Source organism: Mus caroli, unplaced genomic scaffold (genome assembly GCF_978045245.1).
Source record: "Mus caroli unplaced genomic scaffold, Mus_caroli_1 scaffold_8, whole genome shotgun sequence".
NCBI classification, from domain to species: Eukaryota; Metazoa; Chordata; class Mammalia; order Rodentia; family Muridae; genus Mus; species Mus caroli.
Window position 1 is genome coordinate 117,978,436 of NW_028227263.1, and position 26,879 is coordinate 118,005,314.

Sequence of the window (26,879 nt, forward strand, 5' to 3'; positions counted from 1 at the left end):
GACACCCCGGCTCTTGTCCCAGCAGAATCCAGTGACAGGAAGGAGTTTCTGAGGCAGGGGAGGAGGCTTCTCCTTGGGAACCAGACAGCCTTGCTTCACTGTATAAGTGCCCTATCACACGCAGAATGAAGTGCCAGGTTGCTCAGAAGCACAAGGGGTGTGGCTACTGGCCCTAACCATGGACTACATGATTCTAACCAAAGACTCTAGAACTCTGGGGTGGGGGAGAAACAATGTGTTCTGTGCTCCAGCACTGCTCCAGAACCTTGGCTTCCTGGCCCATATGGATGGGCTTGGCAAGGAACCTACCTCTTCTCTAAGCTGAAGCCCTAAGGTCTGCCAAGGCCAACACGTCTTCCTTTTCTACTGACAGACTTTATATGTATATATATATATATATTTATATACGTGGTAGTTAGCTGGGGTGGTGGTGTCAGGGAATTGAGGCAAAATGACTTTACTGTGCCTCCGGCCTACAGTGGCACCCCAATAAACAGGACAAAATCAACATTGTGGGTATTTTCTTGGCATCTGAGAGTCACAGTCTGGACTTCTATGCTGGGGTATCAATTACCTTGGGAGAGTGAGCAGGCTGGGGGAGGTTCACCTCTCATTCAAAACTCAGAAATGCCATTATTTTTTGTTTTTTAGAGTTTTTTTAAAAAAAAAAAAAAAAAGATTGGGCTGGTGAGATGGCTCAGTGGGTAAGAGCACCTGATTGCTCTTCCAAAGGTCCAGAGTTCAAATCCCAGCAACCACATGGTGGCTAACAACCATCCGTAATGAGATCTGGCGCCCTTTTCTGGAGTGTCTGAAGACAGCTACAGTGTACTTACATATAATAAATAAATAAATCTTAAAAAAAAAAAAAAAGATTATCACTGAGTGGTGGGGCAGTGGCGGCACATTCTTTTAACTTGGGCGGTGGGATAGAAGGAGGCAGAGATCTCTGAGTTCAAGGCCAGCCTGGTCTAAGAACGAGTTCTAGGATAACCAGGACTACACAGAGAAATAGTTTTGAAACACACACAAAAGATTTGTACTTGTTTGCCCCCTTCTGAGCAGGTGTCCTGGGTGCCTGTCACTTTCTGTACAGTCCTGAAGAGTTGATGCACTAGAAGAGGCACACGCACTGCCTATGTAAGAGTCTTACATAGTTCAAGTTGGCCCTGCACTTGTCATGGAGTTGATGATGAGCATGAACTATAGCTGGTTTCTGTGCTCCAAATGCTGGGGTTACAGGCCTGCACCACCATCGCAGCTTTGGACAGGATGTAGCATGTTCAAGGTTAACCTGGACTGCATAACAAACATGACAAAATCTGTCTTAAAAAAAAAAAAAAAAAAAAAAAAAGAACCAAACAAACATCGTATTCCTCTCCTCATCACTGTGTGGAAGGGAGGCATCCCAGGAGCTCTTTGAAGAGGAAATGATATTGGAGCTAAGATGGAGAAGTTGGGGGAGTAAGGTTTAAAACATCTTTTTTATTACATTTGAATTTTGTGAATGTGCATGTATCACAGCAAGCAAATGGAGGTGAGAGGGCAGCCTGTGGGGATCGGTTCTTGTTCTGTCACTCGGGGCCCTGGGTCATCTGGCTTGACAAGCACCTTTACCCATTAAGCCATCTTGGCAGCTCAAGGAGAGTGATCATCATTCAGCTCAAGGCTGTCGTTGGCACCTCAGGCTCAGTATCTGAAAGGCCAGCACGGTGCTCAGGTAGACGAGGTAGTCTGAGTGTGCCAAGGAGAAGGAAGTTGGGTTAATTCCTGTTCTGTGAACAAACTTGGGGATGAGGACAAGGAGGGGGTTCAGGCTCTTGGAGGCGCTCTGTGAACTGACAGTGTCTTTAACAATTCCCCCAAAGAAAGACCAATGGACGTCACATTCAGGTGGGAGGGCCACGACTAGGGTCTGAGTTACTACCAAGAGCCTTCTAGGCTAGGCATGTAGGAACAGGCCTTTAATCCCAGGACACAGGAAGCAAAGGCCAACCTGGCCTACTGCATAGGGAGTTCTAGGCCATCTAGGGCTACATAGTAAGACTGCTGTTTTGCTTTTGAGACAGGTTCTCACTATGTAGCCCTGGCTGGCTTAGATGTTGCTATGTAGACCAGGCTGGTTCCAAACTCACAGATCTGCTACCTCTATGTCAGTGGTTCTCAACCTTTGTAATGCTGCAACCCTTGAATAATAACCTTATGTTGTGGTGACCCCAAACCATAAAGTTATTTTCATCATTACTTTATAATCTTGCTACTATTATGAATCATAAAGTAAATATATATTTTTTCTGATGGTCTTAGGCAATCCCTGTGAAAGGGTCTTTTGACACCCAAGGGGTCACGACTCTGTAGCAAAAATTTTGATTTCTTTGAAAAACATAGAAATATTATGGGAGTATGTTTTCATTTTAATTCCAGGTGTGAAATATGGGCTGCTTCAGGCTGTCCACAGCAGCTAGGATTTGCTTCATGCTGTAGCAGGGGTGTGATTTTGCCATCTGCAGATAGTTTGAGACTGTGACCTTGGGAATTCTGGGGGCTTTTCAGATGTTATATAAATAAATGTCCAGGCTCCTGGGAGTGGAGGGGTTGTTGGTTGTGGTTTGTTAAGTAGTTGTGAACAAAGAAGAAACAAGAATAAATTAGGCGCCTTTAATCTCAGCACTCGGGAGGCAGAGGCAGGCGGATTTCTGAGTTCGAGGCCAGCCTGGTCTATAGAGTGAGTTCCAGGACAGCCAGGGCTACACAGAGAAACCCCGTCTCAAAAAAACAAAAAGCAACAAAACAAAACAAAAAAGGAATAAATTTAGGGAGGCTGAAAAGATGGCTTAGCATTTAAGAGCACTGACTGCTCTTCCAGAGGACCTGAGTTCAATTCCCAGCAACCACATAGTGGCTCATAACCATCTGTAATAGGATCCAATGCCATCTTCTGGTGTCTCTGAAGACAGCTACAGTTTACTCACATACATGAAATGAATAAATAAATAAATCTTAAGGGAAAAGAAAAAGGAGGAAGAAGACATTAGATATCCTGACAGCAAAGATCAAACTTCCCCCAAGGAACTTGACGCCCCATCAGCAGCAAGTAGTTGAAGGATAATGCTGGCCCCTTCCCCTCCATCCTTTTCTCTCCTGTCTACCATTAGGAGGTTGAAGGGGTGGAAGAAACAGTAGTACAGGTACGGCTGCATGGCCCACAGGTTGAGAGCCGCTGCTGCACCTTCGAGTGCTGGGTTTAGAAGTATGTGCTACCACCTGCAAGGCAGAGACCATGCTTTAAAAAACAGAAACCCTCCTCAAAACCAAGTCTCCCTTATCAAAGGAATGCTTGGTTCTGAAGGTAACTAGTTTAGACTGTGGAGTGGTCAAGCTTGTGACTCCATATGTGGGGTGATCTAGTGAAAGATTTCCGGGCAGGCGGCCTTCCAGATACTATCATCAAATGAAACTAACTGGACTGAAAATGTCACATTAGGGGAAGAAGCTGAGCATTCTAATGTTGATAGAGTTAAGTTCAATGCAGGTGTCCCAGCCCCAGCTAATGGCTCCCCTCCTGTGGTCTGAGCAGCAGGGCCTGGCCACAGAGGCCAGCCTCTACCCCACCAGCAGGTACCACGTACACCTGTCCATCGGCAGCCCTTGCAGGTGAGAAGTCTGTCAGCTGCAGGTTGCTATCCCGGACTTGGCTGTAGTCCCACAGCTGGTAATGCCAACTCTTGCCCTGCTTGGAGAGAAGGAAGATGGCACCTGGGGAGCTTTCCTCTGGGAAGGATGGTGGTTGGTGGGGTGCACCAGGCACTGGGTGGAAGAGGCCTGGTAACTCAGAGTCTTCAATGTAGCCGGGGCTTGGCACATTCTGCACACCTATCAGGACCCCTGGGGGACAGGAAGAGAATGTGAGTTGCCTCGGTTACAGTCAGCTGCTGCCTAGCTACCACAAGGTTAGTAGGGCTCTGTGGGTACACAGCAAGGCCTCTGCTTCCATGCCTTGGGTATTTGAAGTCCTGCCTCCCATGGCACATTGAAGATGGAGATAGCATTCTAAGGAAAAAAAAAAAAAAAACCCAACACCTCCAGCTGCCCCACAAAGTCCTCCTCACAGAGAACCAGTTAAGGCCAGACACACATCTGGAGGCCTGGCCTGATGCACACAACCCGCCCTCCTTCCAGGCAGGTGAGATGATGTTAGTGCTGGTCAGAGATGCACGCAGAATCACCCGTGTTCTGTGGAGCCAGTGCTGGCTATAGGAGGCAGTGTTGCCTCCATTACTGTTTGTCTGTGCAATGCCCTCTTAGGTTTAAGTGCTGGGGCCCTGGCCTGCAATCTGTGGTGCTATTCTCCAGCTGGTGGAACCTTGCTGGAGGAGCTCCATCACTGTGGTGGGGCTGAAGTACAAATGCAAACTACATTTCAGGGTGGAGCTCCCCGCTTCCTGGTCTCCCAACAACTAGGGAGCCGTATGTGCCCCAGGCTCCTGCCATCATTGGCAGAGCCATCAACTGCCATGTTTCTCCCCCCAATGAGGCATCTCCTGAGCCGTGAGCCGCAGAAACCTCTCAAGTTGCTTCTGTGAGAAAAGCTAATACACCTCCCTAACTCCTTACTTTCCAGAGGGGCAACAAGCCCAGAGAGAGGAAGAAACCTCGGCAGAATTAAGAGACTGAAGAGCATCGCATTCACTAGCAAGATTTTGCTGAAAGGACCCAGATATAGCTGTCTCTAGTGAGACTACGCCGGGGCCTAGCAAACACAGAAGTAGATGCTCACAGTCAGCTGTTGGATGGATCACAGGGCCCCCAATGGAGGAGCTAGAGAAAGTACCCAAGGAGCTAAAGGGTGGAACAACAATATGAACTAACCAGTACCCCGGAGCTCTTGACTCTAGCTGCATATGTATCAAAAGATGGCCTAGTCGGCCATCAGTGGAAAGAGAGGCCCATTGGACTTGCAAACTTTATATGCCCCAGTACAGGGGAACGCCAGGGCCAAAAAGTGGGAGTGGGTGGGTAGGGGAGTGGGGGGGGAGGGTATGGGGGACTTTTGGGATAGCATTGGAAATGTAAATGAGGAAAATACCTAATTTAAAAAAAAAAAAAAAAAGAGTCTGAAGAGGCAGAGGCTGGGCTGCTCCTGGAGCGCTTCATTCCCTAGTCTGTGCTCTGAGCCTGCTTAGGGAACTCTTAATTGGCAGGTATTTGATGGACTTGATGCCTGCTGGGTTTTTTGCTAAGTAAGTATGGGAAAGAGGTCCAAGCTGTTGTTTATACTCTCAGTGCATGGCCAGTACCTTCAGTGATACAATGTGAATGGGGTTAATAATGGGTGGAGATCTCTAGGGAGCAGCAGCATACAAGGGCAAAGGTCTGGGTAGGGATGACGACCTACCTGCACTCACTGCCCAGTGGGCCTTATGGCCTTTCTTTTGACACGGCTCATGGTTGAAATCCTCATCATAGCTAGAGCTGGTGTTAAGGTCCAAACTATGGTATGGCCCTGGGTGCTACCCTTCACCACCCCTACCCCACTTCCTCCCAGGCCCTGGGATGCGGAATGAGCAGGGGATGTCCAGTGATGAGGTGCTGTAGAACTCGTTCTCTGTTGGGACCACCCAAGCCACCACACAGGAGCTCAGCGTGGCAGTCCAAAGTCTCCTGGGCCAGTTTGGCCATGTCAGCCACTGGAGAAGGAAGAGAAAAAAAGGGAGGGAGAGAGTGTGAATAAATAAGTCAATAAATACATGAATGGGAATCATTTCAAAAGGGCTTAGCATTTGTGTGAATGCAGAAAATGAGGTGCAAGCTGTATCTGATGTCATAGACCTGTAATCCTAGCGATTTCAGAGGTTTAATTAGGAGTACCAGTTGTTCAAAGTTGGCCTGGGCTACACAGTTCAAGACTAGGTTGAGAAATTTAGTGAGCCCATGGCTCAAAAGAAAAAATGAAAGAAATGCATTGACATGGCTGGGAACAGAGCTCAGTGGTAGAGTCCTGCCTAGAATCCCCCAGTGAGGGTCTGGGGGTGTGGCTCAGTGGTAAGAGCACCTGCCTAGCAAGCATTAAGTTCCTGACTTCAATTCCCAGTAGTACAAAAAACAAAAACAGAAGATCTGAGGCAATTACATGGTCAGATGCTTAACCACTTAACCGTGATAGGTTTTCTCTGCCAACAAAATAAGCCAATTCAAGCCAAATTAAAGTATAAAGGCAAGATTATTGGGGGCAGGTTCACTGGTCCCATGCAACAAGGCCAGGGAAGTGGCGAAGCAGAAAGAGCCAGAGGGGAAGGGGAGAGAGAGAGAGAGAGAGAGAGAGAGAGAGAGAGAGAGAGAGAAGAAGAAGAAGAAGAGGAGGAGGAGGAGGAGGAGGAGGAGGAGGAGGAGGAGGAGGGGAGGGGAGGAGGGAGGGGAGGGGAGGAGAGAGAAAGAACACCAAAATGTCTGCATTATATAGAGAAGAGCATCTGGGGAAAAGAAGTCCAGCCACTGGGCTGGAAAGTTTAGGTAGGAACTGAAGGATGCTGGGAGAAGCTGAAGGCCAGGTTCCCTACTGCTATGTCTGGGTCTGACACACAACAAACTGTAGAGATGGTGAGAGAGCCGAGTTTAGGACTCAGGCAGTCTGGATTGACTTGTCCTGGTAACATCTGTAGTCTACTACTGTAAGGGGTAGGCCAGGCCATGGCAATGAGACCTCCTCACCCACCTTGAGTGCCTCAGCTGGCCTCTTTTGTCCCCCTAGAGAAGAGCCAATGGAACTCAGGGCTTGAGGGATTTCCCAGCCAACTCACCTGAGAACATTTCTCCCTGTGCGGTGTAGCCTCTCTCCTTGGCCACCTGCACTAGTCTTTCCAGAGAGACGCTGTCAGGTGTTGACAGAAGAGCTCCTGCCATCCACAAGGCCACCAGTCCACACCTGGGGAGATATCCCAGTCTGTAGCATGTCCTTTGTATTTACTGAGTTCCCCTGATCCCCAGAAGTGGGGCGAAGTATGACTTGCCTCCCCTCCATGCCAGGTGGGGAGAAGAGGCTGCTAGATGGGAGTCAAACCTAGGAACCTGGGGAACACAAAATGGACACACACACACACACACACACACACACACACACACACACACAGGGAGGGAGAGGGAAAGAGGGAGAGGGAGAGAGGGAGAGAGAGAGAGAGAGAGAGAGAGATCCTGATGTGGAAAATACCCTGCAGATATTTTTCTCCCTTCCCAGGATGCCTACAGTGTGGGGGTGCTTGTCCCACAGTGCCAGCTTGGCCTGTGGGAGGGCCCTCTTGAATCCAAGCGATGGGTTCTTACTGAGGGCCTTCCTGGATGCATGATGGCAGGTCAGCACAAAAGAGGATCCACTGCAGGTCACTTCGAAACCTGAGGGAGAGCAACCAGGGTAAGTCACAAGGGAACAGCTCTGAGACCACCCCCTAGAGATTGAGCTGTCCTAAGGCCTCAGAGCTACTCCTGTCTAGGTAGCTCACTTCATTCTCCCCTGTTGAGGCTGTACCCCCACATCACCTCTGCAAGCCTCAGTTTCCTCCTCTGGTGTGTGTGTGGGAAATCACCATTTTGGATGTTTCCTGCAGCTTCTGTCAGGTCTTGAAAGACAAGAGCAGACAAAGAACCTATACACCCAAGAGTCATAGCGATTTCTCTGAAGAAATATCTAGAAGGTGGCATGTTTTATACTCAAATGTTTTGCTTTCTTTCTTTCTTTCTTTCTTTCTTTCTTTCTTTCTTTCTTTCTTTCTCCCCCACCCCCTCCCCCTCCTCCTTCTTCTTTTTTCTTTGTAGACATTTTCCCCAAATGTAGCCTAGGCTAGCATCCAACCAGTGGCCACTTTTCTGCGCGCGTGCCCACATCCAGACACACAACAGATTTAACTCAACCTGAGTAATCCAGGTGGGAATATACTTCAGGCCCAAGAGATCACCTTCATGAATCTGAGTGCCTGCTGAGGCAGCCACATGGTCTCAGTGACCTCACTCTGTCATAGCAATTATTTATCTACCACACCTTAGATCATTCAGTTCCCAGATAAAAGACACAGAACTTTTATATTTATAGTAAGCCTTAATCAGCACTAGAGCCGCGCAGACAGCCACCTTCTTAGCTATTAATGTCTACTTCCATATCAATAACCCTGAGGTATATCTTACCATGTCCCATCTGGGTAGCTCTTAACTCAAACTGGCCAGCCCTCATGGCCATGTTTTCATGATTCACCTACGCTAAGGCGTCTTCTCCTCTCTCCACCATCTTCTTCCTCCTTATGGTTCCTGCCTCGGACCCCAAGCCTGGGAACCAAAACCTCATCTATCTCTCTTCTGCCCTGCTATAGGCCGTAGGCACCTTTATGCTCAGTCAGGGATAACTTGGGAGGCAAAGGTTACACAGCATCACTTGGTGTACAGGAGGATCTGTTCTTCCCTGAGGCAATTAGGGCCAGTAGTTAAGTATTACAATACATAGAGACAGGCAAAAATCTCAACAGTTTTAAACTAGGGAGCAAGGTTTGCACAACAAGGACTGCTAAATTTGAGAATTCACTCATTGGCCTTTGTACAGAATTCAGCATTACAATACATAACGACAGACCAAGCGTCAACAGGGTCCCTCAGGCCATATGCCTGTTTTGTCTATTCCAAGGACAGTGAGAAGGCAAGCCAGGGGTGGTGATGGGGATGCTCACGCACGATGGAGACACAAAGCTCCAGGTTCTCAGTTTAAGATAACTCCAGACCACAGCAGGGTGCTTAGAGGCATCAAGTCCTCTTCTAGAGTTCAAAGGGAGACCTGTCCCTTTGTAAAGTGGCTGAGTGGCAGCTTCAGCTTTCTTCATTGGTACCCACGGAGGCCAGAGCTGGTGCTATGGCTTTAAGCCATATTATGTGGTTGCTGGGGACCCAATTCATATTCTCTGTAAGAGCAGCAAGTGCTTATAACTAGAGTCATCTTTCTATCCTTCTAAGAGTCCTCAATTTCTCATCCAGGACTTCCTCAGCAGGAAAGTAGCAGTTCCTATCCCAGGAAGTTGCTGAGAACAACAAATATTTAAAAAGTCAGCCAACCACGGGGATTCATGCCTGTAGTATCAGCACTTTGGAAGCAGAAGCAAGACTGCCGCAAGTTTCAGGCCAGCTTGAGCTACACAGAGAGACTCTGTTTCATACCCCCCCCGCCCCCCCGAGTTCTAGTGCTGGCAGTGTATACCTATAATCTGATGTGGAGGAAGAAAGAACAAGGTATTCTCAGCTACATAGCAAGTTTGAGGTCAGCCTGGGCTACGTGGGTCCTTTCTCAAATAAACAAACAAAACAAAAACAGACCAAGAAATAAAGCAAAGTAAACAAATCCTTTAGAGTAGTGTCTAACACAAACTACTTTTGTGGTGTGACAGGTTTTCTGCATTTAATTTTCATGATGGTGGCTGGAGTACTTGGTGTGTGTACCTTACAAATGTGGTTGGAGAGCGTAAGAGCCCCCTTCCTTCCTTCCTTCCTTCCTTCCTTCCTTCCTTCCTCCCTTCCTTCCAAGTCAGGGTCTCACTATGTAGCTCAGGCTGGCCTTCCCTCATCTCCTGCTCGGCTTCCTGAGCTCTGGGATTACAGGCATGTGCCACTCTGTCAGGAACTAGGAGTTTCTTTATCCATCTGGACAAGGGCCTGTGGTCTCTTCTCTAGTCTCTTCCCTTATTGCGCGTGTGCACTACTCTCTCCCTGAGACCTTGGGACTCGATTCATGACCTTCATTCTCTAAAGTAGCTTTCCTATCTCAGCGAAGTCATTCCCTGGCTCACCAGACCTCAGGACAGTCCAAATCCCTCCATCCAACTCCACGTCCGCTGCTGCTGACCCTATGTTCCCAGCTCCGCTGCTTTGCCAGTTCTTTAAAAAGTCTTTACTGTAGATCTGCTCGGTGCTGTCTGCTTTCATGGCACTGGCCTGCATAAGGTGCTCACTAGCATTTGTAGCTGCTTCCATTCTAGAAGCCAACACTGAGATCTGTGCTTGGGCTCCGTTATCACAACTCTGGCTACTCTGGGAGTCACGGTCTGGAGGCACAGAACCGCTGGCTTCTGTGTCAAAGCCAGGCCCAAGCAGAAGCTGTTCTCTCTATTGCTGGAAGCTAACTAAGTAGGGTACTTAAGGCATCTGGCTGTTTGAGATCAAGGAAGTGGGACCACAAAGAGCAGGGTGGCTGTGGTGACTTGTAATCAGGTGATTGTCTGAGATCTGGGCTGGTTTTGGGGGCTAGAGATCCTACCGGTCCTTGTGCAGCTTCAGGAGCCTCTTCACATCCTCTTTGCCTTTGGGGGCTGGGCCAGCCTTCTCTAAGGCCTCCTTCAGGAGCTGGCTGTTCTTCAGGCCGTAGACATGAGGGAGAACAGGCTCCACAGCAGAGGGCAGAGGGGGAGGGAGGGGAGGAGGCAGGGGAGGAGGGGGCGGCAATGGGGATGAAATAGATGTATGGAGACTACGAGGGGATGGTAAAGCTAGGTCCGGGGGACTTAGAGGTAAAGGAGGTGGAATACTGGTGTCTGGGGTCTCATGAATTATTGGGGGGATTGTGGGTTTTAGGGGGAAAGAGCATGGAGAAGTCATTTGGGGTCTTCAGGAAGAGTAAGAGGATCTCCCCAAATCTCCCAAGGATGGAGATTTTCAGTTTTTAAAAGAATTGGATGAGAGATATTCAGGCCTGCACACTGAGATCTGTAAAAAAAAAAAATTAAAACTGGAGTTGATTGCAGAATATGGTGTCTGGCCACTTGTTCTGGGAGAACCTGGACTAGTATTTGAAACAGTGGAAAGAGAAACTGGGCTAAATCAAATGCTGAAGGATCCCAAAGGGTGGTTTGCGCTATGGGGCTGGGGCTACATTAGAAGATACATTTTGTAGGCGTCATCTCATCTGCTGTAGCTAAGCTAGTTTTGGTCACTTCTGTTATTCGGAGGTTCAGATCTGTTGTGAGGTGTCTAAAGGATGTGACTTGCCTACTTTTTGCATCGCGGGCCTGAGTTTGAAACCTTGACTTTATGAGCTAGGGTCAAGAGGTTACAAAAAAAGGCACGTGGGTGAGAAAACAGCCTAGTGGTGGGCGGGTCATGGAATTAGCCGGGAAGTGTGAGAGTCGCAGCAACTCAGCGATCAAAGGCAGACTAACTTGGTATAAACCGATCCACTTCGGAATTTAGGAATGTGCACAAGCGCCTCCCCAGGAGGAAATGACGTCACCCGACCAGCCTCCACACGTCCTTTCCCATCCCACGTGGTAGAACTCGCAACCAGCACAACGCTCCTTGACGGTCACGTGATACTAGCGGAAGGGGAAGACGTGTGGCTTCCGAAAGGCAGTCTTAGAATGCACCAGAGCTCTAACCATGTCCCAATTGGCCAGAAGCCCGTGCCCTTCTCTGATTGGTCCGTTCCCTCGCGTCAAGGGGACGGGACTTATCGTTAAGGCGGGAACCCAAGTGTTCCTTTGGCAGACGCTGAGGCCGGGGGGAGAGACTCTGAACTTACCGAGTTTGCCCGCCGTGATTAGCTCGCGGAAGGGAGAAGCCGTTGCCGGGGACGATAGTTGTGTGTCTGTGCAGCGTAGCTCGGCGGGCGTCGTCGGCAGGAGCGACGTCTCAGGTGGTGGGTTCCTGCGGGTGTAGACGCTGCTCGGCGCCGGGGAGGCGGGTGGAGCACCTTGGGAGGCCTCTCTTTGTGAGACTAGGATGTTCCCAAGTCGGTCCCTACTTTCTTAACTGGCTCCGACATCCGGGGTCTTTTTTCCTCCCGGGACGCCTTTCGCGCACGTGGACTAATGGGAAGCGCCGCTCGGTGTGCTCCGCCTGCCGGAACTCGTAGAGCATTCTGGGATTCGTAGTTAACCTCTCTAGCTCTCCCTATTAGCACGCGGGTTGGAGAAGCGGGGTCCTATGCTGGCTTTGTTGCTAAGCTGTGACATCCTCCCCCAATTTCGGTCTTACCCGACTTCCTCTTGGAAGGGCGATCCCTGAGGGGAGCCCAAAAGCCCTTTGGAACAAAGAATTTGGGAAACTTAGGACTAAAGTCGCTTTTTCCTCCTCTTTAAGCCGTACCTGAACATCTCACACCATGGCCACCATCGCAGTTCCCGAGACCCCCCGTTCCAACCACACTATTTATATCAACAATCTCAATGAGAAGATCAAGAAGGATGGTGAGTTCTTGTGGTAGCCTGACTCAAGGTGATATCACAAGAGTTGACCCCTTTTCACCTCTAGCATCCACGTTTCTTTTTCAGCCTTCCCCATTCTGTCTGGTAGGAGTTAACTTTGGCCTTTGTGCATACTGGTTCCTTGGTTTCAACATAGGTTTTACACTCTGCCCTTTAATCTGCGCACTGTTAGTGATCTTCCAGGTGTTAGCTCATAGGTCCCTTCTTCCTTCGAAGCCTTCCAGGATCGTACTTGCCATCAGTCTGCTTTCATGAGACTGTCTCTGTCCACCGACCTCGGGGTGGTGGCCTCAGTGATTGACTACAGTGCAGATGACACACAGGAGGGATGGGCAATGGATGGCTCTGTGATGTGCCGGGTTCTAAGTCTTGGCTGTCTTTAATTCTCACAAGCCTCTTAGATTAAGTAGTTGGAATTTGGGTGGCGTAACTTGCCTGGGATCAAATAGCAAGAAAAACGAGACAGAAATGTGGGATTCTGCGTAAGCAGATTCTCAGACTGGGCTGGTTGGCAGAGGCTGTGATTCTGTTCTTCAGGAAGGGTGAAAGTTTGAAGCCATTTGGGACAACATGGCCAAAGCAGATAAAAAAGAAACCAAAGACAAACGGTTTCTTTTAGGGTGTGGAGGCACAGGGCTGTAATCCCAGCACTCAGGAGACTGAGGCAGGAGGAGCTTGAGTTCCAGACCAGCTGAGGCTACGTAGCAAGACCCAGTGTCCAAAAGGTTTGAGGAATGTAGCTAGTGTTAGTCTTGCCTAGCATGAGTAAGGATCCGGGTTTAAATCTCAGCAACTAAGAAAACCAGCATGGCCTGGAGAGAGAGCTCTGTGGTTAAAGAGTGCTGCCTGATCTTGCAGAGGATCTAGTTTTGATTCCTTGCCTCCAGGGAGGTTTGTAACTGTCTGTGTCTCCATTTCCAGGGGATACGACATCCTCTGGCTTCTGCAGGCAAAAAAAAAAAAAAAATATCCACACATAAATTTTTTTTTTTTTAGATTCTTTTTAAACAAAAATCCCTACCAAATAGTTAGAAAGTTTCTGCAAAGACTGATCCCAGCACACATTTTTTATTTTTTATTTTGTTTTTTTTTTTTGTTTTTTTGATTTTTCGAGACAGGGTTTCTCTGTGTAGCCCTGGCTGTCCTGGAACTCACTTTGTAGACCAGGCTGGCCTCGAACTCAGAAATCCGCCTGCCTCTGCCTCCCAAGTGCTGGGATTAAAGGCGTGTGCCACCACGCCCGGCCGCACACATTTTTAAAAAAGTAAGCACAAATAACTATTTTTATGTATGTATTTTGTGTGCATCTATAAATGGATGCATGAGGATGGTCAGGACCCCTAGAGAAGCCTTTGTCTTTCAGCTGTTGAGTTCCTGAGATCATATTCAGGTCGTGAGGCTTGTGACGTGGATGGATGCTCTACTGCCCTTGCCCTGGCCCCTTGGTGCATTGCTTTGTGGAAGTAATTCAGAAGTTAAGGAAGGGTGAATACTGGTTCTTATGACCAACTGGAGAAAACTGTCGGGGGAGGACTGGGAAATGACTCAGCTGGTACGCATGCTTGCCTGTAAGCCTGACTTCCCAGGTCCCACTGTGGTTGACTTCAGGTACCTGATGCTCCTGCCTTTAGGCTCCTGGGTGTTGGGATTCTAGGGTGGGGCCAGCATGTCCAACTCACAGGCTTGTAGCTGTTAGTGGTGGTCAGTAAGTGGGCTTCTGATGTCAGCAGAAGACAGGGTAAGAAGGGGGACATAAGGGGACATCTAGACAGTGACATTGGAGAGCGCATCCTGGAGGCTGCAGGTTGATGCTGAGATGTAAGTGGCTGGAGGGGGCAGTCATGGGGATGTCAGGAAAGGGCATTCAATGAAGACAGTATAAAGGCTGAGGTGTGGTGGACACTAGGAGGCTGTGCTCGTGAGTCAGACTGAGACAGGAGAATTGTTGAGAGTTTCAGGCTATAGAATTGGGTCCTACAAATAAGTGAAGGAAGGAAGGAATCCAGGAATCAATGGCATGTCAGGCTTAAAGGACTGGAAGGTTAGCTTAAGAGTGAAAGGAAATGTTATGTGAACAGCAAGTTTGTAGTAGATATTATAGCTGCCCACATCTTGTAGGACGTAGACATGTCCATTTGAGTGGCTATTGGCTGTTTCTGTTACTGTGGGCTTTGAGCTGTAGCATTTCTGGGTATTCAGTCAATTGGCTGGTGACCCCTTATTTGGGCTGACCTTACTTTTTGTGTTTGTTTTTTTCTTCTCCTCCCCACCCCCCCAACCCCCTGCCAGGGTTTCTCAGTGTAGCCAGTCCTGGCTGTCCGGGACTTGGTTTGTAGACTAGACTGGCCTAAGGTTCTCAGGGATCTGACTGCATCTGCCTCCCAAGTGCTGGGATTAAAGGCATGTGCCACCACACTGGCTGGTCCACCTTCTAAGGATAGTGCAAGTACCAGGACACAGTGTCCAGGCCTTTTATCACAGTGTGTCTTGTCTTCCCTAAATGCAGAGCTCAAGAAGTCCCTGTATGCCATCTTCTCCCAGTTTGGCCAGATCCTGGATATCCTGGTGTCTCGGAGCCTGAAGATGAGGGGCCAGGCCTTCGTCATCTTCAAGGAGGTCAGCAGCGCCACCAATGCCCTGCGCTCCATGCAGGGCTTCCCTTTTTACGACAAGCCCATGGTGAGTGTCTTGAGCATGAAGTTTGTGTGCATGTGTATAGGCTGATGTGTTTGTGTGGGGGGAGACTGGGCGGCTGTGGACCTCCTGTGGCCTATGCTGGTCCCTAAGGATGCTACTTTTTCTTGCTGTTCCTTTCTTCCTGTGTTCCTTATACGGGGGCTGTGGGGTCACAGACTGATCAAGTAGCTGAGTGTGGTGGCTTATGCCTACATGTAGGAGGCTGAGGCAGGAGGATTGCTGAGAGTTTCAACCCAACCTGGACTGCAGAGTTGGAACCTGCTGAAAACACTACAGAACTATGGTGGAACCCAAGTGAAGAACGGATTCTGAGCAGCACTTGTCGTCTGTACCTACAGACATTCTATCACTGTAGCTGTTTCCTGGACTGCCCACCTCCACTGAAGCCTTGTTCTAACCACGCCTCTGCTTGCTTGTCCCTCACCCCCAAGTGCTCCTCCATACACCCAGCCTTGTCTCCGCACCACAGCTTTTTCTGAGAGTGCTCGTCCCTCCTTACAGCACTGTCTTTCAGTTTCCTAGAATAGCACAAAGGGTCCCCCTTGTCCATTGACCTTGCCTCCTCACTCCTCTAATCCTCAGCACAGCTAGGCAGAAGTGGAGCCTAGGATCCCAGGCCCAGCTTTCTCATCCCTTTACTTCTCTCTTGCTAGGTGGATGCTCTGAGAGTCCACAGGATTCTCACCCCTTCCTTTTGGTTTTTTTTTTTTTTTTGGTTACTTTGTAACATTTCTGGGAGCTATATGGTGAGACCCTGTCTCAAAATGTTTAGGTATGTGTCTGAGCACTGTTCTGGGTTCTTCCTAGGAGAGCTTGTAAGTGCCTATTCTAGCTTACAGCTACAGCTGCTTCCTATAGTCCAGCTATTGCTGCTTCCAATATGTTTCTACAATAATCCTGCCAAGTGGAAAATATCCCCATTTTACAGACAAGGAAGTTGTTACCAAGCAGTCTCTGATTTTTCTTAGCAAGCTCCTTTCTATGTCTCATTTTGAACGCTAGCAGTTTTCCCTGATTTACATGCCCTGGTCCTTTTTGCTCTGATTGGTAGCGCATCCAATACGCAAAGACTGACTCGGACATCATTGCCAAGATGAAGGGCACCTTTGTGGAGAGAGATCGAAAACGAGAGAAGAGGAAGCCCAAGAGTCAGGAGACACCTGCTGCCAAAAAGGCTGTTCAGGGTGGGGCAGCTGCCCCCGTGGTGGGTGCTGTCCAGCCTGTACCGGTAAGCAGGGTGCAGAAAAGTGTCCCTCCCACTGCCAGACCTTTTTCAGCCACATGGCTTTGTGTGGGGTAGAGTGAGGGGATTGTCCCATTGTTGGGGGAGCCAGATGGATGGAGCAGGTCTCTCTCTCTTCACCTGCGTACACTTGAGTGTTGGGAAAGTCTGTCTCCTAATTTTCTTTTTTGAGTTTGGTTTGGTTTTGTTGTATCTTTACTTAAGTGTGTGTATATGTGTTTGCGAGTTCATGTTTGTGCATGCTCCTGCTAAGTCCATGTCTTTATAGAAAGTAAAAATTTACCAGCCTACTATTGGAAATAGGCAAATTTCATTTAGAGAGACTAATGGATTATAAACTACAAAAATTGACAGTAGCCTGTGGGAGACTGTACATCCAGCCCGCAGTACTATAAGCAGGAGAAGGAATGAAGAGTCCGTTGTTTGCATTAAGCTAAGATATTACTACAGAAGTAAATAAGTGCTTGGTAGGCTTCCTGTGGTGCCGTTGTAGGAGGTGGAGCCTGCACAAGATGTAAGGCAGACCTGATCATGATGCTATCTGTGCTGGTAAAGTGCTTGCAAGCAAGCCAGGGGACCTGAGTTCAGTTACTGGGTCCCATGGGAGGGGGAGGGAACCACCTCTGGAGGGTGTCCACTGTGACTGCTGTGTGTAGCCCTGTGATAGAGAGATGGCAATAAGGTATGACAGAGTCCTTGTGTTGATGCAGGGTAGTTGGATATACAGGAGGAAAGGTTAGCCCTGCCTAGGACTAGGTGTGGCTGGTTCACATAAGGTCCTGGGTTCAACCCCCAGCACCTGAAATGAAAGAAGGAAAATTTACCTTGTACTATGTATCAGCGTTGAAGCGTGCCCTGGGAGGGTGGTATAGCACATATCTGCAGTCTAGCAACTGGGAGGTTGAGGTTATTCTGGCCCTCATTTTGAGAACTCAAGCTGACCCAATAAGACATGATATCCCGCTGGGAAGTGGTGGTGTGCACCTTTAATCCCAGCACTTGGGAGGCAGAGGCAGGCAGATTTCTGAGTTTGAGGCCAGCCTGGTCTACAAAGTGAGTTCCAGGACAGCCAGGGATACGCAGAGAAACCCTGTCTCAAAACACCAAAAAAAAAAAAAAAGAAAGAAAGGAAAAAAAGAAGTGGCACGCCATTCTGTGATGGGCACCTGAAGCACTATGGGTAAGAGAAAAGACAGCTGAATTGTGCTGCCTCCTGTCTTTGTTTCCTGGTCCTCAGGTTGTGTCACACTTTGTAGCTAGTGGTAGTAGCTGTGTGTCTTGTTTTGTCCCGCAGATCACTTCTGTTCTCAAACTTTCCATCTTTGATTTATTTTCATTTTTAAGTTACATTTTTGCTTAATTATGTGTGTTTACGAGTGTACATGCCCATGGGACATGAGTGGAGGTCAGAACGCGTAGCCAATTCTCTTCTACTACCCTATTGGATCCTGGAGCTTGAACTCAGGTTATCAGGCTTACAGGCAGGTGCCTTTGCCTGCTAAACCACCTTGCAGGCTCTTTTTTATTTTGTTTTAATTTACATTTTAAAATGTTTATTTCTAATGCATGTATATTTTAATATGTACAGATGTATGTACATGTGAGTGTTTGTTTTTTTTTTTTTTTAAGATTTATTTATTTATTATATGTAAGTACACTGTAGCTGTCTTCAGACACTCCAGAAGAGGGCGCCAGATCTCGTTGCGGATGGTTGTGAGCCACCATGTGGTTGCTGGGATTTGAACTCTGGACCTTCGGAAGAGCAGTCGGGTGCTCTTACCCACTGAGCCATCTCACCAGCCCCGAGTGTTTGTTTTTGACTGCATGCATGTGTGGGCCTCAGATCTCGGATCTGGAATTAGAAACAATTGTGGTCTGTCCTGTGTATGTCAGTCCTCTGAAAGAACAGTCCGAACTGCTGAGCCACCTCCCTGCTTTTTTTTTCTTCTCTTTTGTTTAAAGATGTAATTTTTGGGCCATGCATGGTGCTACACACCTTAAGTCCCAGCACAAGGCAGGCATAGCCTTGTGGGTTCGAGGCCAGCCAAGCTACATGACAAAAGCTTTTTAAATTTGTGACTGTGTATATGTACATGAGCGCAGTCCCTGTGGAGGCCAGAAGAGGGCACTGGATCTTCTAGAGCTGGAATCACAAGGAGCTGTGAGCTACTGTCTGGGTGCTGGGAACCATGCTGTCTTGACCGCTGAGCTGTCTTCAGCCTCCCTCCAGTGTCTTTATATACAGCTGAACAAAGTTGGGCCATGCTGTAACTATACCTTTATTTTTTTCTTCAAAAAGCTATTTGTGGTTTAACATTCCTCCTTGAACCTAAGCCTTCAGTTTTTCCATTTTGGGGCTCAGTTTTTCATCTTTTTTAGGGAATGTTCCAGGACAGCCAGGGCTACACAGAGAAACCCTGTCTCAAAAAACAAAACAAACAAACAAAAAAAAGGTGTTCTTTCTGTCTCATCTCAGTAGCTCTGTTCCTTCATGTTGTAGTCACTGTGACCTTGCCTTCCATGACCCTGTGACATCACTCCTATTCTTGTTCTCCACAGGGCATGCCACCGATGACTCAGGCACCCCGCATCATGCACCACATGCCAGGACAGCCTCCCTACATGCCACCACCTGGCATGATCCCGCCACCAGGCCTCGCTCCTGGCCAGATCCCCCCTGGGGCCATGCCCCCACAGCAGCTCATGCCTGGGCAGATGCCGCCTGCCCAGCCTGTAAGTGCCCCTACCCCACCACATGGTCTCATAAGCATGATCTGCGAGCAGAGGTGGAGCAGTTACAGTGGGCTTTTAGGTTGGTGGTGGGTGGCACTGGGGCTGAGCTCTGTGGTGAGCTGACCTTGGACAGAGGGGAGTTGGTTTGTGAACTGGTCTGGGAGAGCAGGTTGAAGCTAACTAAGCCAAGGTGTGCATCCAGGTTAGTGCACACACTGGGGCCCAGTACAGTAGTGGCAAAAGCTGAAAGGTCTCTGCTGTCTTGGGCCTTTGGTCTCTGGGAGACGGGTGAGAGTGTGTGCGTTGGGGGACATGTGAGAGAGACTCAGCGGTGTGGTGATGAGAGTGCCGTACCCAGCACCCCTCTCAGGGTACCCTGATCATGGGCTCCCATCTCTCCCACAGCTCTCCGAGAATCCACCCAATCACATCCTGTTCCTCACCAACCTGCCTGAGGAGACCAACGAGCTCATGCTCTCCATGCTTTTCAACCAGTAAGTGGGGCTTCCGGCTGGTTGGGCAGGGTCGGGTTGTTCCGGTGCCCAGCACCTGAAGGTGGGAAGTGGGAAAGGAGGGTGGTGTGTGAGGAGAGACAGTGCTGTGGGCATCCATGCACAGGTAGTTTGGGTCCCGGGCTGCCTTTTCTGCTTTTGCTTCGGTGTCATTGAGAGGTGCAGAACAAGGGAAAAGTGAAAGAACAGCAAAATGTTGAGCAGGTTTAGACTGGTATGAACCAGCCTATTCAAAAGATGGCAAGGGCATTGGAACCTGTAGACCTTGAATAGAGGGACTGCAAAGTGGAGAAGGGCTGTTTGCCTAGTCTTCAGGTTTCCAAGCACACCTCTTACAGAATTGTCTGGTCAGGCCTGGGGAGGTAGTGGTGATGTATGCATGCAATCTCAGCATTTGGAGGGCTGAAGCGGGAGGACTGAGCTGAGGGTCATTTTTCCACTATGTAGCCAAGGCTGCTCTATGAGGCTCTTAGTTGGGCCTGTGACTTGATATTCATGTGTGAGGCTCTTAGCCTTGTCTGGTATGGAGGGATAATCAGCCCTGGAATGTGGAAGGTTTTATTGGCATGCGACCTACCCCATCTCTCTTTTTTAAGATTTTCTTAGTTTTACTTTAAATTATGTATTTATCTGTGTGTGGGTATGTGCCAGAAGTGTTGGATATCCCTGAGTTCGAATTTTAGGCAGTTTTGAGCTGCCTGACGTTGGTGCTGGGAACCAAACTTGGGTCCTGCAAGATCAGTTCTTGATTTTACCTGCTGAGCCCTCTCTCCAGCCCCTCCCTTCTTGTTTATGATGGAAACAGATGGTTTATTGAGCAGAAATACACATAGTCTTCGTATGTTGCTCTGGCTAGCCAGGAGCTGGTGATCTTCTGCCTCTGCCTTCCGTGGAAGTCTAACCTTCCATACCTACCTTGGATGATTTTTAGAATTATGCTGAAGGAAGATTTGAGAAACCAAATAAAACTGGAAGCAGTACAGCTTGTATGCCATCTCCATACAACAGTGCATGTTTATGAGACTGCTTGTGGGAAAAGACATCCATTGACCTGGAGGAAATGAGGGAATTCAACAGTCACCATGGCCTCTTGTAATCCCAGGGCTTAGGCTGAGGACCTAAGGTCCAGCCTGAGCTAGGGATCCAGTCCAACAAAGCAAAAACCAGAGACTGAGAATGGGGATTGGTGACATTTTGTGGGACTGGGGTGGACTTTGGGGGAAGGAAGGGGCACCAGTGCTGTTTGAGGCCACATTGTGATTGTTGAGATTTTTCATTTAATGCTGTTTACGGTAGGGGTTCTCCATGTATTTTGTCCAGATAATCTTTATGTGTGGGGTCTGTTGTTACACATTATGGGAGGCTTAGCCTCTTTGGCCTCTGTCACTTTGGTGCCAAAATATTAGGGGAAAGCTGAGGTGGGTGTCTGAGGTCTGTTATTCCCTCCTCCCAGGTTCCCTGGCTTCAAGGAGGTGCGTCTGGTCCCTGGGCGCCATGACATCGCCTTCGTGGAGTTTGACAATGAAGTGCAGGCTGGGGCAGCACGCGATGCCCTGCAAGGCTTTAAGATCACACAAAACAATGCTATGAAGATCTCTTTTGCCAAGAAGTAGCGCCTTTCCCTATGGAGTACCCCAGTCCCTTCCCCCCTCCCTTGGCTCAGTCCCTGAAGGTAAGTCCCCCTTAGGGGCCTTCTCAGAGCCGTGTGTGAGTGTGGTGGTTGCCACACAGCATTGTACCCAGAGTCTGTCCCCAGACATTGCACCTGGCGCTGTTAGATTGTGATTAAAGTGAGTTTTTGAGGTTTGGTTTTTCACCAGTGTTGTCTGCTTTATTTTCCTGCCTTCCTTGCTTCCCTCCACATCAAAAGTCTGGATCTCGTGGCGTCTGTGGGTTCCCAGTCTAAGAAAACACTTGGGAGTGTAATAGTATTAATCAGGATCACTGAGTGCAGGAACAAGACCACCATGTACAAGTGGGCGGGCCTCGCAGGGGGATGCTCCTTCAGGAGCACATCTCCAGGCTGCTCCTGCTCCTGTGTTTGCTCTCTGCAGTAAGAGGAGTGGCGCGGGGAAGACTTTGTCCCCAAGGCATTTGAATGAGGAGGACAAAGCTGTTGCTTGCATCATTAAGGGACTCTCATGTTATTGAAGCTAGGGGAGAGGAAACCTCTCCACATTGGCCTGGTGGCTGTGTCACATGGATGCTGTAGTCAGCCCCTTCTGGTTTGTAATTTGGAATGTCTATATCTGTCACCCAATGGGCAGTTAGTGTCCCCAATGTGAGCTTTATTTTCTGTGTGAAAAGGGATCCTCTATTAATACTGTGATCATAACGTTCCCAATGTCCCCACAAACAGGCACTCAGTAGATTGAGTACATGCCGAATAAGACTTGGAAGTGGAAGTCAGCATTGCTCGCTTTGCCTTTGGTTCTAGCCAGAAGGCCGAGAGAGATGGGGAGATTGCCATGAATGAGGTCTCTGGCAGCCTGAGCTGCTTTGGTAGGTGCTGGGGAGCTGGGAACGGTTAGGGTGATAAAGGTGACCTAGGGTGGAGCTCTTAGGCTCTCCTGGTGCAGGGTGCTGGGTAGTTACTCAGTTTCATCTCCACCTCCGATTCTAAGACAGTGTGTGATCAGTGACCTGGCCAGCTCAGAGGTCAGAGTACTCTTAACGGTTCTGACCTTGGCAAGTGACTGAACTCTAGAGCCAGTTTTTCTCCTTAGCAGGGCAGAAAAATGAGAGTCAAACGCAGCAGTGTAGAGTTGGCCAGGGAGCCAGCAGTGCAAAGATGCTGAGGTGGGAGAGCTTCAGAGCTTCAGTGGAGCACTGGGAGGGGGAGTTCCACCGTGCCAGGTAGAGCCATGTGCTCCTCATGAGATGGTGGGCACTGAAGGCTGCTCTGGTCACATGGATCTTGAGTGAAGTTTGTATGTGGTTAACCTGTCCTCTTAACACACACTGGAACCCTATAGACTGAGCTGGCCTCAAACTCAGATCCACCACCTGCCTCTGCTGCCCAAGTGCTGGGATTAAAGGTGTGTGTCACCAACTTGTTAATGCTTTTTAAATCCTCGTGTGTTTGAACTGGTGACCCACTTGAGAACCCCCCCCTCCACCCCTTCCCCTCCAGCAGAACATTTCTGATTGAATCCAGAGTTCAGAAACCTACAGTACTTTTTCCCATCTTCATTTTTTTTTAGGTGGGGTCTTAGACTGCCCACCCAGCCCCCCACTCACTGTAGCCTGAGCTGACACCCCCCCACACACATACCCCACCACCACTGGAGATGTTCATAAGCATCTCCCATCACATCCAGCCTCTTCCATCGCCACTGAGCGTCCATCACATGTAATGGCTGTAACTGGCAGTTGGAGGGAGGTGTGATAGTAAAGCTAGCAACCCTTTTTTCACAATTTCACAGTCTTATTTCCATTTCTCCCCCCTCATCCTTTGCAGAAAGCACAAAACCTCTTGGCTAATATACTGCCCTGCCCCCACCCAGGTGCCCACTTGGGGTCGTTGCTGTCTATAACTCCAGTCACAGGAGGATCTGCTGCCCTCTTCTGGCCTCCACAGGCACTGCACTCATGCATGTATACCCATCCCCTAATTACCTAAACATAAAGTCTTAAAAACATTTTTTTTTCCCCCTGATGTGGGCTATGCATTCTAGGTTGACTTCAAATTCATAATCCCCCTGCCCCAGACCCCCAGATGCTGGAACTGTAGGTATATGCTAGCACGTTTGGTTCTTCCACATCCGTGAGTAGCCAGCACTGTGCTTTGAGTCCCTTATAAAGTACAGTAGGGATGACTTGGACACAAGCCATGAGAGTCTCTGTCTGCTTACATAGATGGTGCATGGCTGACATACACAACGTGGATAAAAATGTGCTGAAATGGAAGTGGGTGAGATTCATTGCATTGTTCAAAATAACATAGAATTCATAATTAACAAATTACACCTAGAAGTTTTTATTTAACATTTCCAGACCAAAGGGTATCTGAAACCATAGTAAGTCAAAGGGTGGATAAGAATGGTAAAGGGTTTCTGGATAATAAAAATGAGATGTTATATGCATTATTAAAGACAAAGGCTGCCTTTCATTGGCTTTGGCAGGTGGCAAGAAGCTGGGAGGGCTGGGGATGACTCGGTGGTTGAGAGCACTGTCTGCTTTTCAGAGGACCAGCGTTAGAGTCTCAGCACCCACAAGTCAGTAACTCCTCCACCCCAAGGGGATCCAAGGGCAGGAATACAACGTGCATTCAGACTAAACTCCCATACACACACGCGCACTCACAAAACTAGGCTGGGGAGAGGTCCCTGAGTCAGCCCTCCTCATCACCTCCCCCTACCCCCATAGTCCACAGTCCAATTTTTACAAGCAATTGCATGCTTCAGAGCGTTTACCGGGGCTTGGGCAGACATCCCTCAAGTCCAGCCATCAGATGAAAGCTCCACATTTCGTGACCTGTTGGTTGCAGCCTCAAGACTTAAAGTCAGACAAACAGCTCCAAGATTTCTGACCCACCAAGAACCTAATGGTATTTTTTTTTCCTGTAATGGGCACCAAAGTCCACATGCATGTCAGGTAAGTATTTTGGTGCCGAGTACATACTCTGAGTGGGTTTAAGTAAATTGAGTTTTGGGGGAATAGAGACATTTCTACAATAAGACAATATGGTGAGTGTACTTTTTTTTTTTTTTTTTTTTTGGTTTTTCGAGACAGAGTTTCTCTGTATAGCCCTGGCTGTCCTGGAACTCACTTTGTAGACCAGGCTGGCCTCGAACTCAGAAATCCACCTGCCTCTGTCTCCCGAGTGCTGGGATTAAAGGCGTGTGCCACCATGCCCAGCTCGTGAGTACCTGCCTGTTTCTTTTGTCTAGGTAGGCCTGAACTTTCAGCTTTACACGTGGCGTATGCAGATGAGATATCCTGTGTATCTCCAAATCGCTGTTAGTTCTGACCATGCAGTTAGTTCCCTATATTGGAAGCTTTTTAATTTTAGATTTAATGTGTGTGAGTATTTTGCTTTCGAGTCTGTTTATGTACCATGTGTAACCTCAGAGGTCAGAAGAGCATCAGATCCCCCATAACTGGTGTTGCAGATGGTTGTGAGCCCCCACCATATTGGTGGTAGGAACTTAATTTGGGTCCTCTGCAAGAGCAGCAAGTATTAACCACTCCAGCCCCTGAGGGTTGTTTGTTTGTTTTTTTGAGACAAGCATGTGGATTTGAAGTCACTGTGTAACTCTGAGGGTGACTTTGAACTTCTGTCCTCTTAGCTCTACATCAATAGTCCTGGGATTATAAGTGGTACACTGCTGCACCCCGGTTATTTAGTGCTGTGGGCGGACCCCAGGGCCCGGCGATGCCAGGCCAAGGAGTCTGCCAATAGAGCTACATTTAGCCCCCTATGTATTGGTTAGTTGTCTCCCAGAAGCCTTCAGATTTTCATCGCTTGAATCTTCACAGTGCCAAAATTTGAAACTAGTATTTACACTGAAATATCTACTGCCCAAAGAAACACTTTGATGTATTCTAAATTGGGAAATTCAAAACATGAGAACAACATGCTACCTCATGGTCTCTGCTACCAGCTTCATTTATTTACCAACTTGTGTCTAAAACTTCTCAAGGAAATCACCTCCGACACTTATTTTACACTTGTCTTGCTGTTTTAATTGTTGTGGTTCTGGGCATTGAGCCCAGGGCTTTGTACATACTAGACAAGCTCAATCCTGGGCCCCTTGTCAGATATTTCAGTTATAAATGGTCATACATTATTTTTTGGCTTGGGAATTGAACCCAAGACTATCAGGCATTCAGCCACTCTGCAGAGACACCAGAGCTAAAGTAAAGTAAAGGCAGAGCATTTACTAGAGGCCTTGCTTATAGTTTAAGAGAATCAGTTCGTGGTGATTATGACAGCATGGCAGCAGGCAGGCATGATGCTAAAGCAATAGCTGAGAGCTTAAACCTGGCAAGATGAGGCAGTGAAAAAGAGAGAGGGGGGGGCGCTGGTTTGGACTTTTTTTTTTTTTTCATTTAAAATTTTTTTATTGGATATTTTCTTTATTTACATTTTAAATATTATCCCCTTAGTTTCCCCTCAGAAAATTCCCTCTCCCTTTTCCCCTCCCCCATGACTTGAGCTTTTGAAACTTAAAAGCTCACACCCAGTGACACAACTGGGCCAACCAGGTCATCTCCCAACCTACCTAAACTAGTTCCACCTCCTGGGAACCAAACATTCAAATATACTAGCCTATTGGGACCACCTCACTCAAACTACAATCATGAAGTTACAGTTTCAGCCTCGGTCTGTTGATTGCATCCCTGTGAGGTCACTAAACATGCTCTTTGGGCCTCTGTTCCTTGCACGTCTGTTCATGGACTGCTCCTTCTAAGAGGCAGGTCAGGTCAGGTCAGGTAACAGTGATACTAAGAAGCCCTGAAATAAATCTTTTTCCCCCTTCCTGGTTCAGTTACCATAGACATACATTCTTTAGCTCAATTTCTTTGTGAACTGGGCTTGTCAGGGCTACTCCTGAGGCAATTCAGGCCTTCCCTGATATCTACACATATGATCACATATATGATTTTTACACATGCATTTATATGTATGTGTATAAATACATACATAGATATACACACACACACACACATATATATATATATATATATATATATATATATATATATATATATATATAGTGTGGGTGTACATACACACACATGCATGTGATTTGCTGGTGCATGCCTTACCCAGGTCTGGGAAGGCAGAGGCAGGTTGATCTCTTACGAGTTTGAGGCTACATTATAGGTAGTTCGAGGCCAGCCAGGCCTATGCAGTAGTAGATTGGTGTCTCAAGAAAAAAGAGTGGGCTGGAAAGATGGCTCAGCAGTTAAGAGCAGAGCACCAGTAGGTCTTCCAGATGACCTAGGTTTGATTCCTAGCACCTAGCTCTGTAGCTTCCAGATGACCAAGACCCTCTTCTGGCCTTTAAAAATACCAGGCACACATGCAGTACTCAGACATGCATGCAGCAGTTGTTTGCTTTCATTGCTTTCTTTATAGATGAGGGGGTTGAAGCTCATAAGCTAGAATAGCTTAGCTTCTAGTGAGGAAGTAGCCTGTGAATGTGCACAGTGAGCCAGATGGGACAGTGCCTAGCCTGAGGCCAGACATTGAGTGTTTGCTCAGTACCTGGGAACCCTGGCTGTGGCTGCTAATCAAAGAACTGCCTTGTTCTCAGACCTCAGCACAGGAAATTCCAGGGTGGTTTTCTATACTGGCTTCTCTAGCTTGGTCTCTGGAGGGTCCAGGTACCTAAAATGACTTGAAGGTGGAATCAGTCCAGCCTGCCTATCTGGGTCTCTAGTTATACAGGGGGTGACTGCTACTTGGAATTGCCTGGATTGCTTTGGGCCCAAGTAGGCATTTTCTTTGGCCCATAGCCCTTA

At 48.2% G+C, this 26,879-nt stretch overlaps 2 protein-coding genes across 7 annotated transcripts; one reads left to right on the forward strand and one right to left on the reverse strand.

The window, feature by feature from the left end:
- Positions 1-1,334: 1,334 nt before the first annotated feature.
- Actmap (actin maturation protease) lies at positions 1,335-11,728 on the reverse strand. 5 transcript variants are annotated; one of them, XM_029480075.2, is made up of 8 exons: positions 11,537-11,728; positions 10,280-10,725; positions 7,318-7,386; positions 6,798-6,922; positions 5,558-5,687; positions 5,396-5,466; positions 3,630-3,885; positions 1,335-1,734 (listed from the first exon to the last, which is right to left on the reverse strand). In XM_029480075.2, the coding sequence occupies exons 2-8, from the start codon at positions 10,615-10,617 to the stop codon at positions 1,659-1,661; spliced, it is 1,065 nt and encodes a 354-aa protein (XP_029335935.1). In that variant the 5' UTR covers positions 10,618-10,725; positions 11,537-11,728; the 3' UTR covers positions 1,335-1,658. The 5 variants fall into 5 exon arrangements, with proteins under 5 accessions (XP_029335935.1, XP_021023919.1, XP_021023917.1 ...); XM_021168260.3 differs by having other exon boundaries at positions 1,335-3,264; XM_021168258.3 differs by having other exon boundaries at positions 1,335-3,885.
- Positions 11,449-21,211, forward strand: Snrpa (small nuclear ribonucleoprotein polypeptide A). Of its 2 annotated transcripts, none has more exons than XM_021168262.2 (7): positions 11,449-11,653; positions 12,097-12,203; positions 14,728-14,900; positions 15,970-16,146; positions 18,721-18,894; positions 19,300-19,388; positions 20,860-21,211. In XM_021168262.2, exons 2-7 carry the CDS (start codon positions 12,119-12,121, stop codon positions 21,017-21,019), a joined length of 858 nt encoding a protein of 285 aa, XP_021023921.1. In that variant the 5' UTR covers positions 11,449-11,653; positions 12,097-12,118; the 3' UTR covers positions 21,020-21,211. The 2 variants fall into 2 exon arrangements, with proteins under 2 accessions (XP_021023921.1, XP_021023922.1); XM_021168263.2 differs by having other exon boundaries at positions 11,517-11,650.
- Positions 21,212-26,879: the final 5,668 nt, after the last annotated feature.

Excerpts from the sequence above, each read along its gene's own strand:
- Actmap (XM_021168258.3), bottom strand. The coding sequence starts at position 10,617 with ATGACTTCTCCATGCTCTTTCCCCCTAAAACCCACAATCCCCCCAATA. Across the intron at positions 6,923-7,317 it reads TGCATCCAGGAAGGCCCTCA|GTGTGGACTGGTGGCCTTGT; the intron begins GTAAGAACCCAT and ends ATATCTCCCCAG. Across the intron at positions 3,886-5,395 it reads CCACTGGGCAGTGAGTGCAG|GGGTCCTGATAGGTGTGCAG; the intron begins GTAGGTCGTCAT and ends CCTGTCCCCCAG.
- Snrpa (XM_021168262.2), top strand. The coding sequence starts at position 12,119 with ATGGCCACCATCGCAGTTCCCGAGACCCCCCGTTCCAACCACACTATT. Across the intron at positions 14,901-15,969 it reads CTTTTTACGACAAGCCCATG|CGCATCCAATACGCAAAGAC; the intron begins GTGAGTGTCTTG and ends TCTGATTGGTAG. Across the intron at positions 18,895-19,299 it reads AGATGCCGCCTGCCCAGCCT|CTCTCCGAGAATCCACCCAA; the intron begins GTAAGTGCCCCT and ends TCTCTCCCACAG.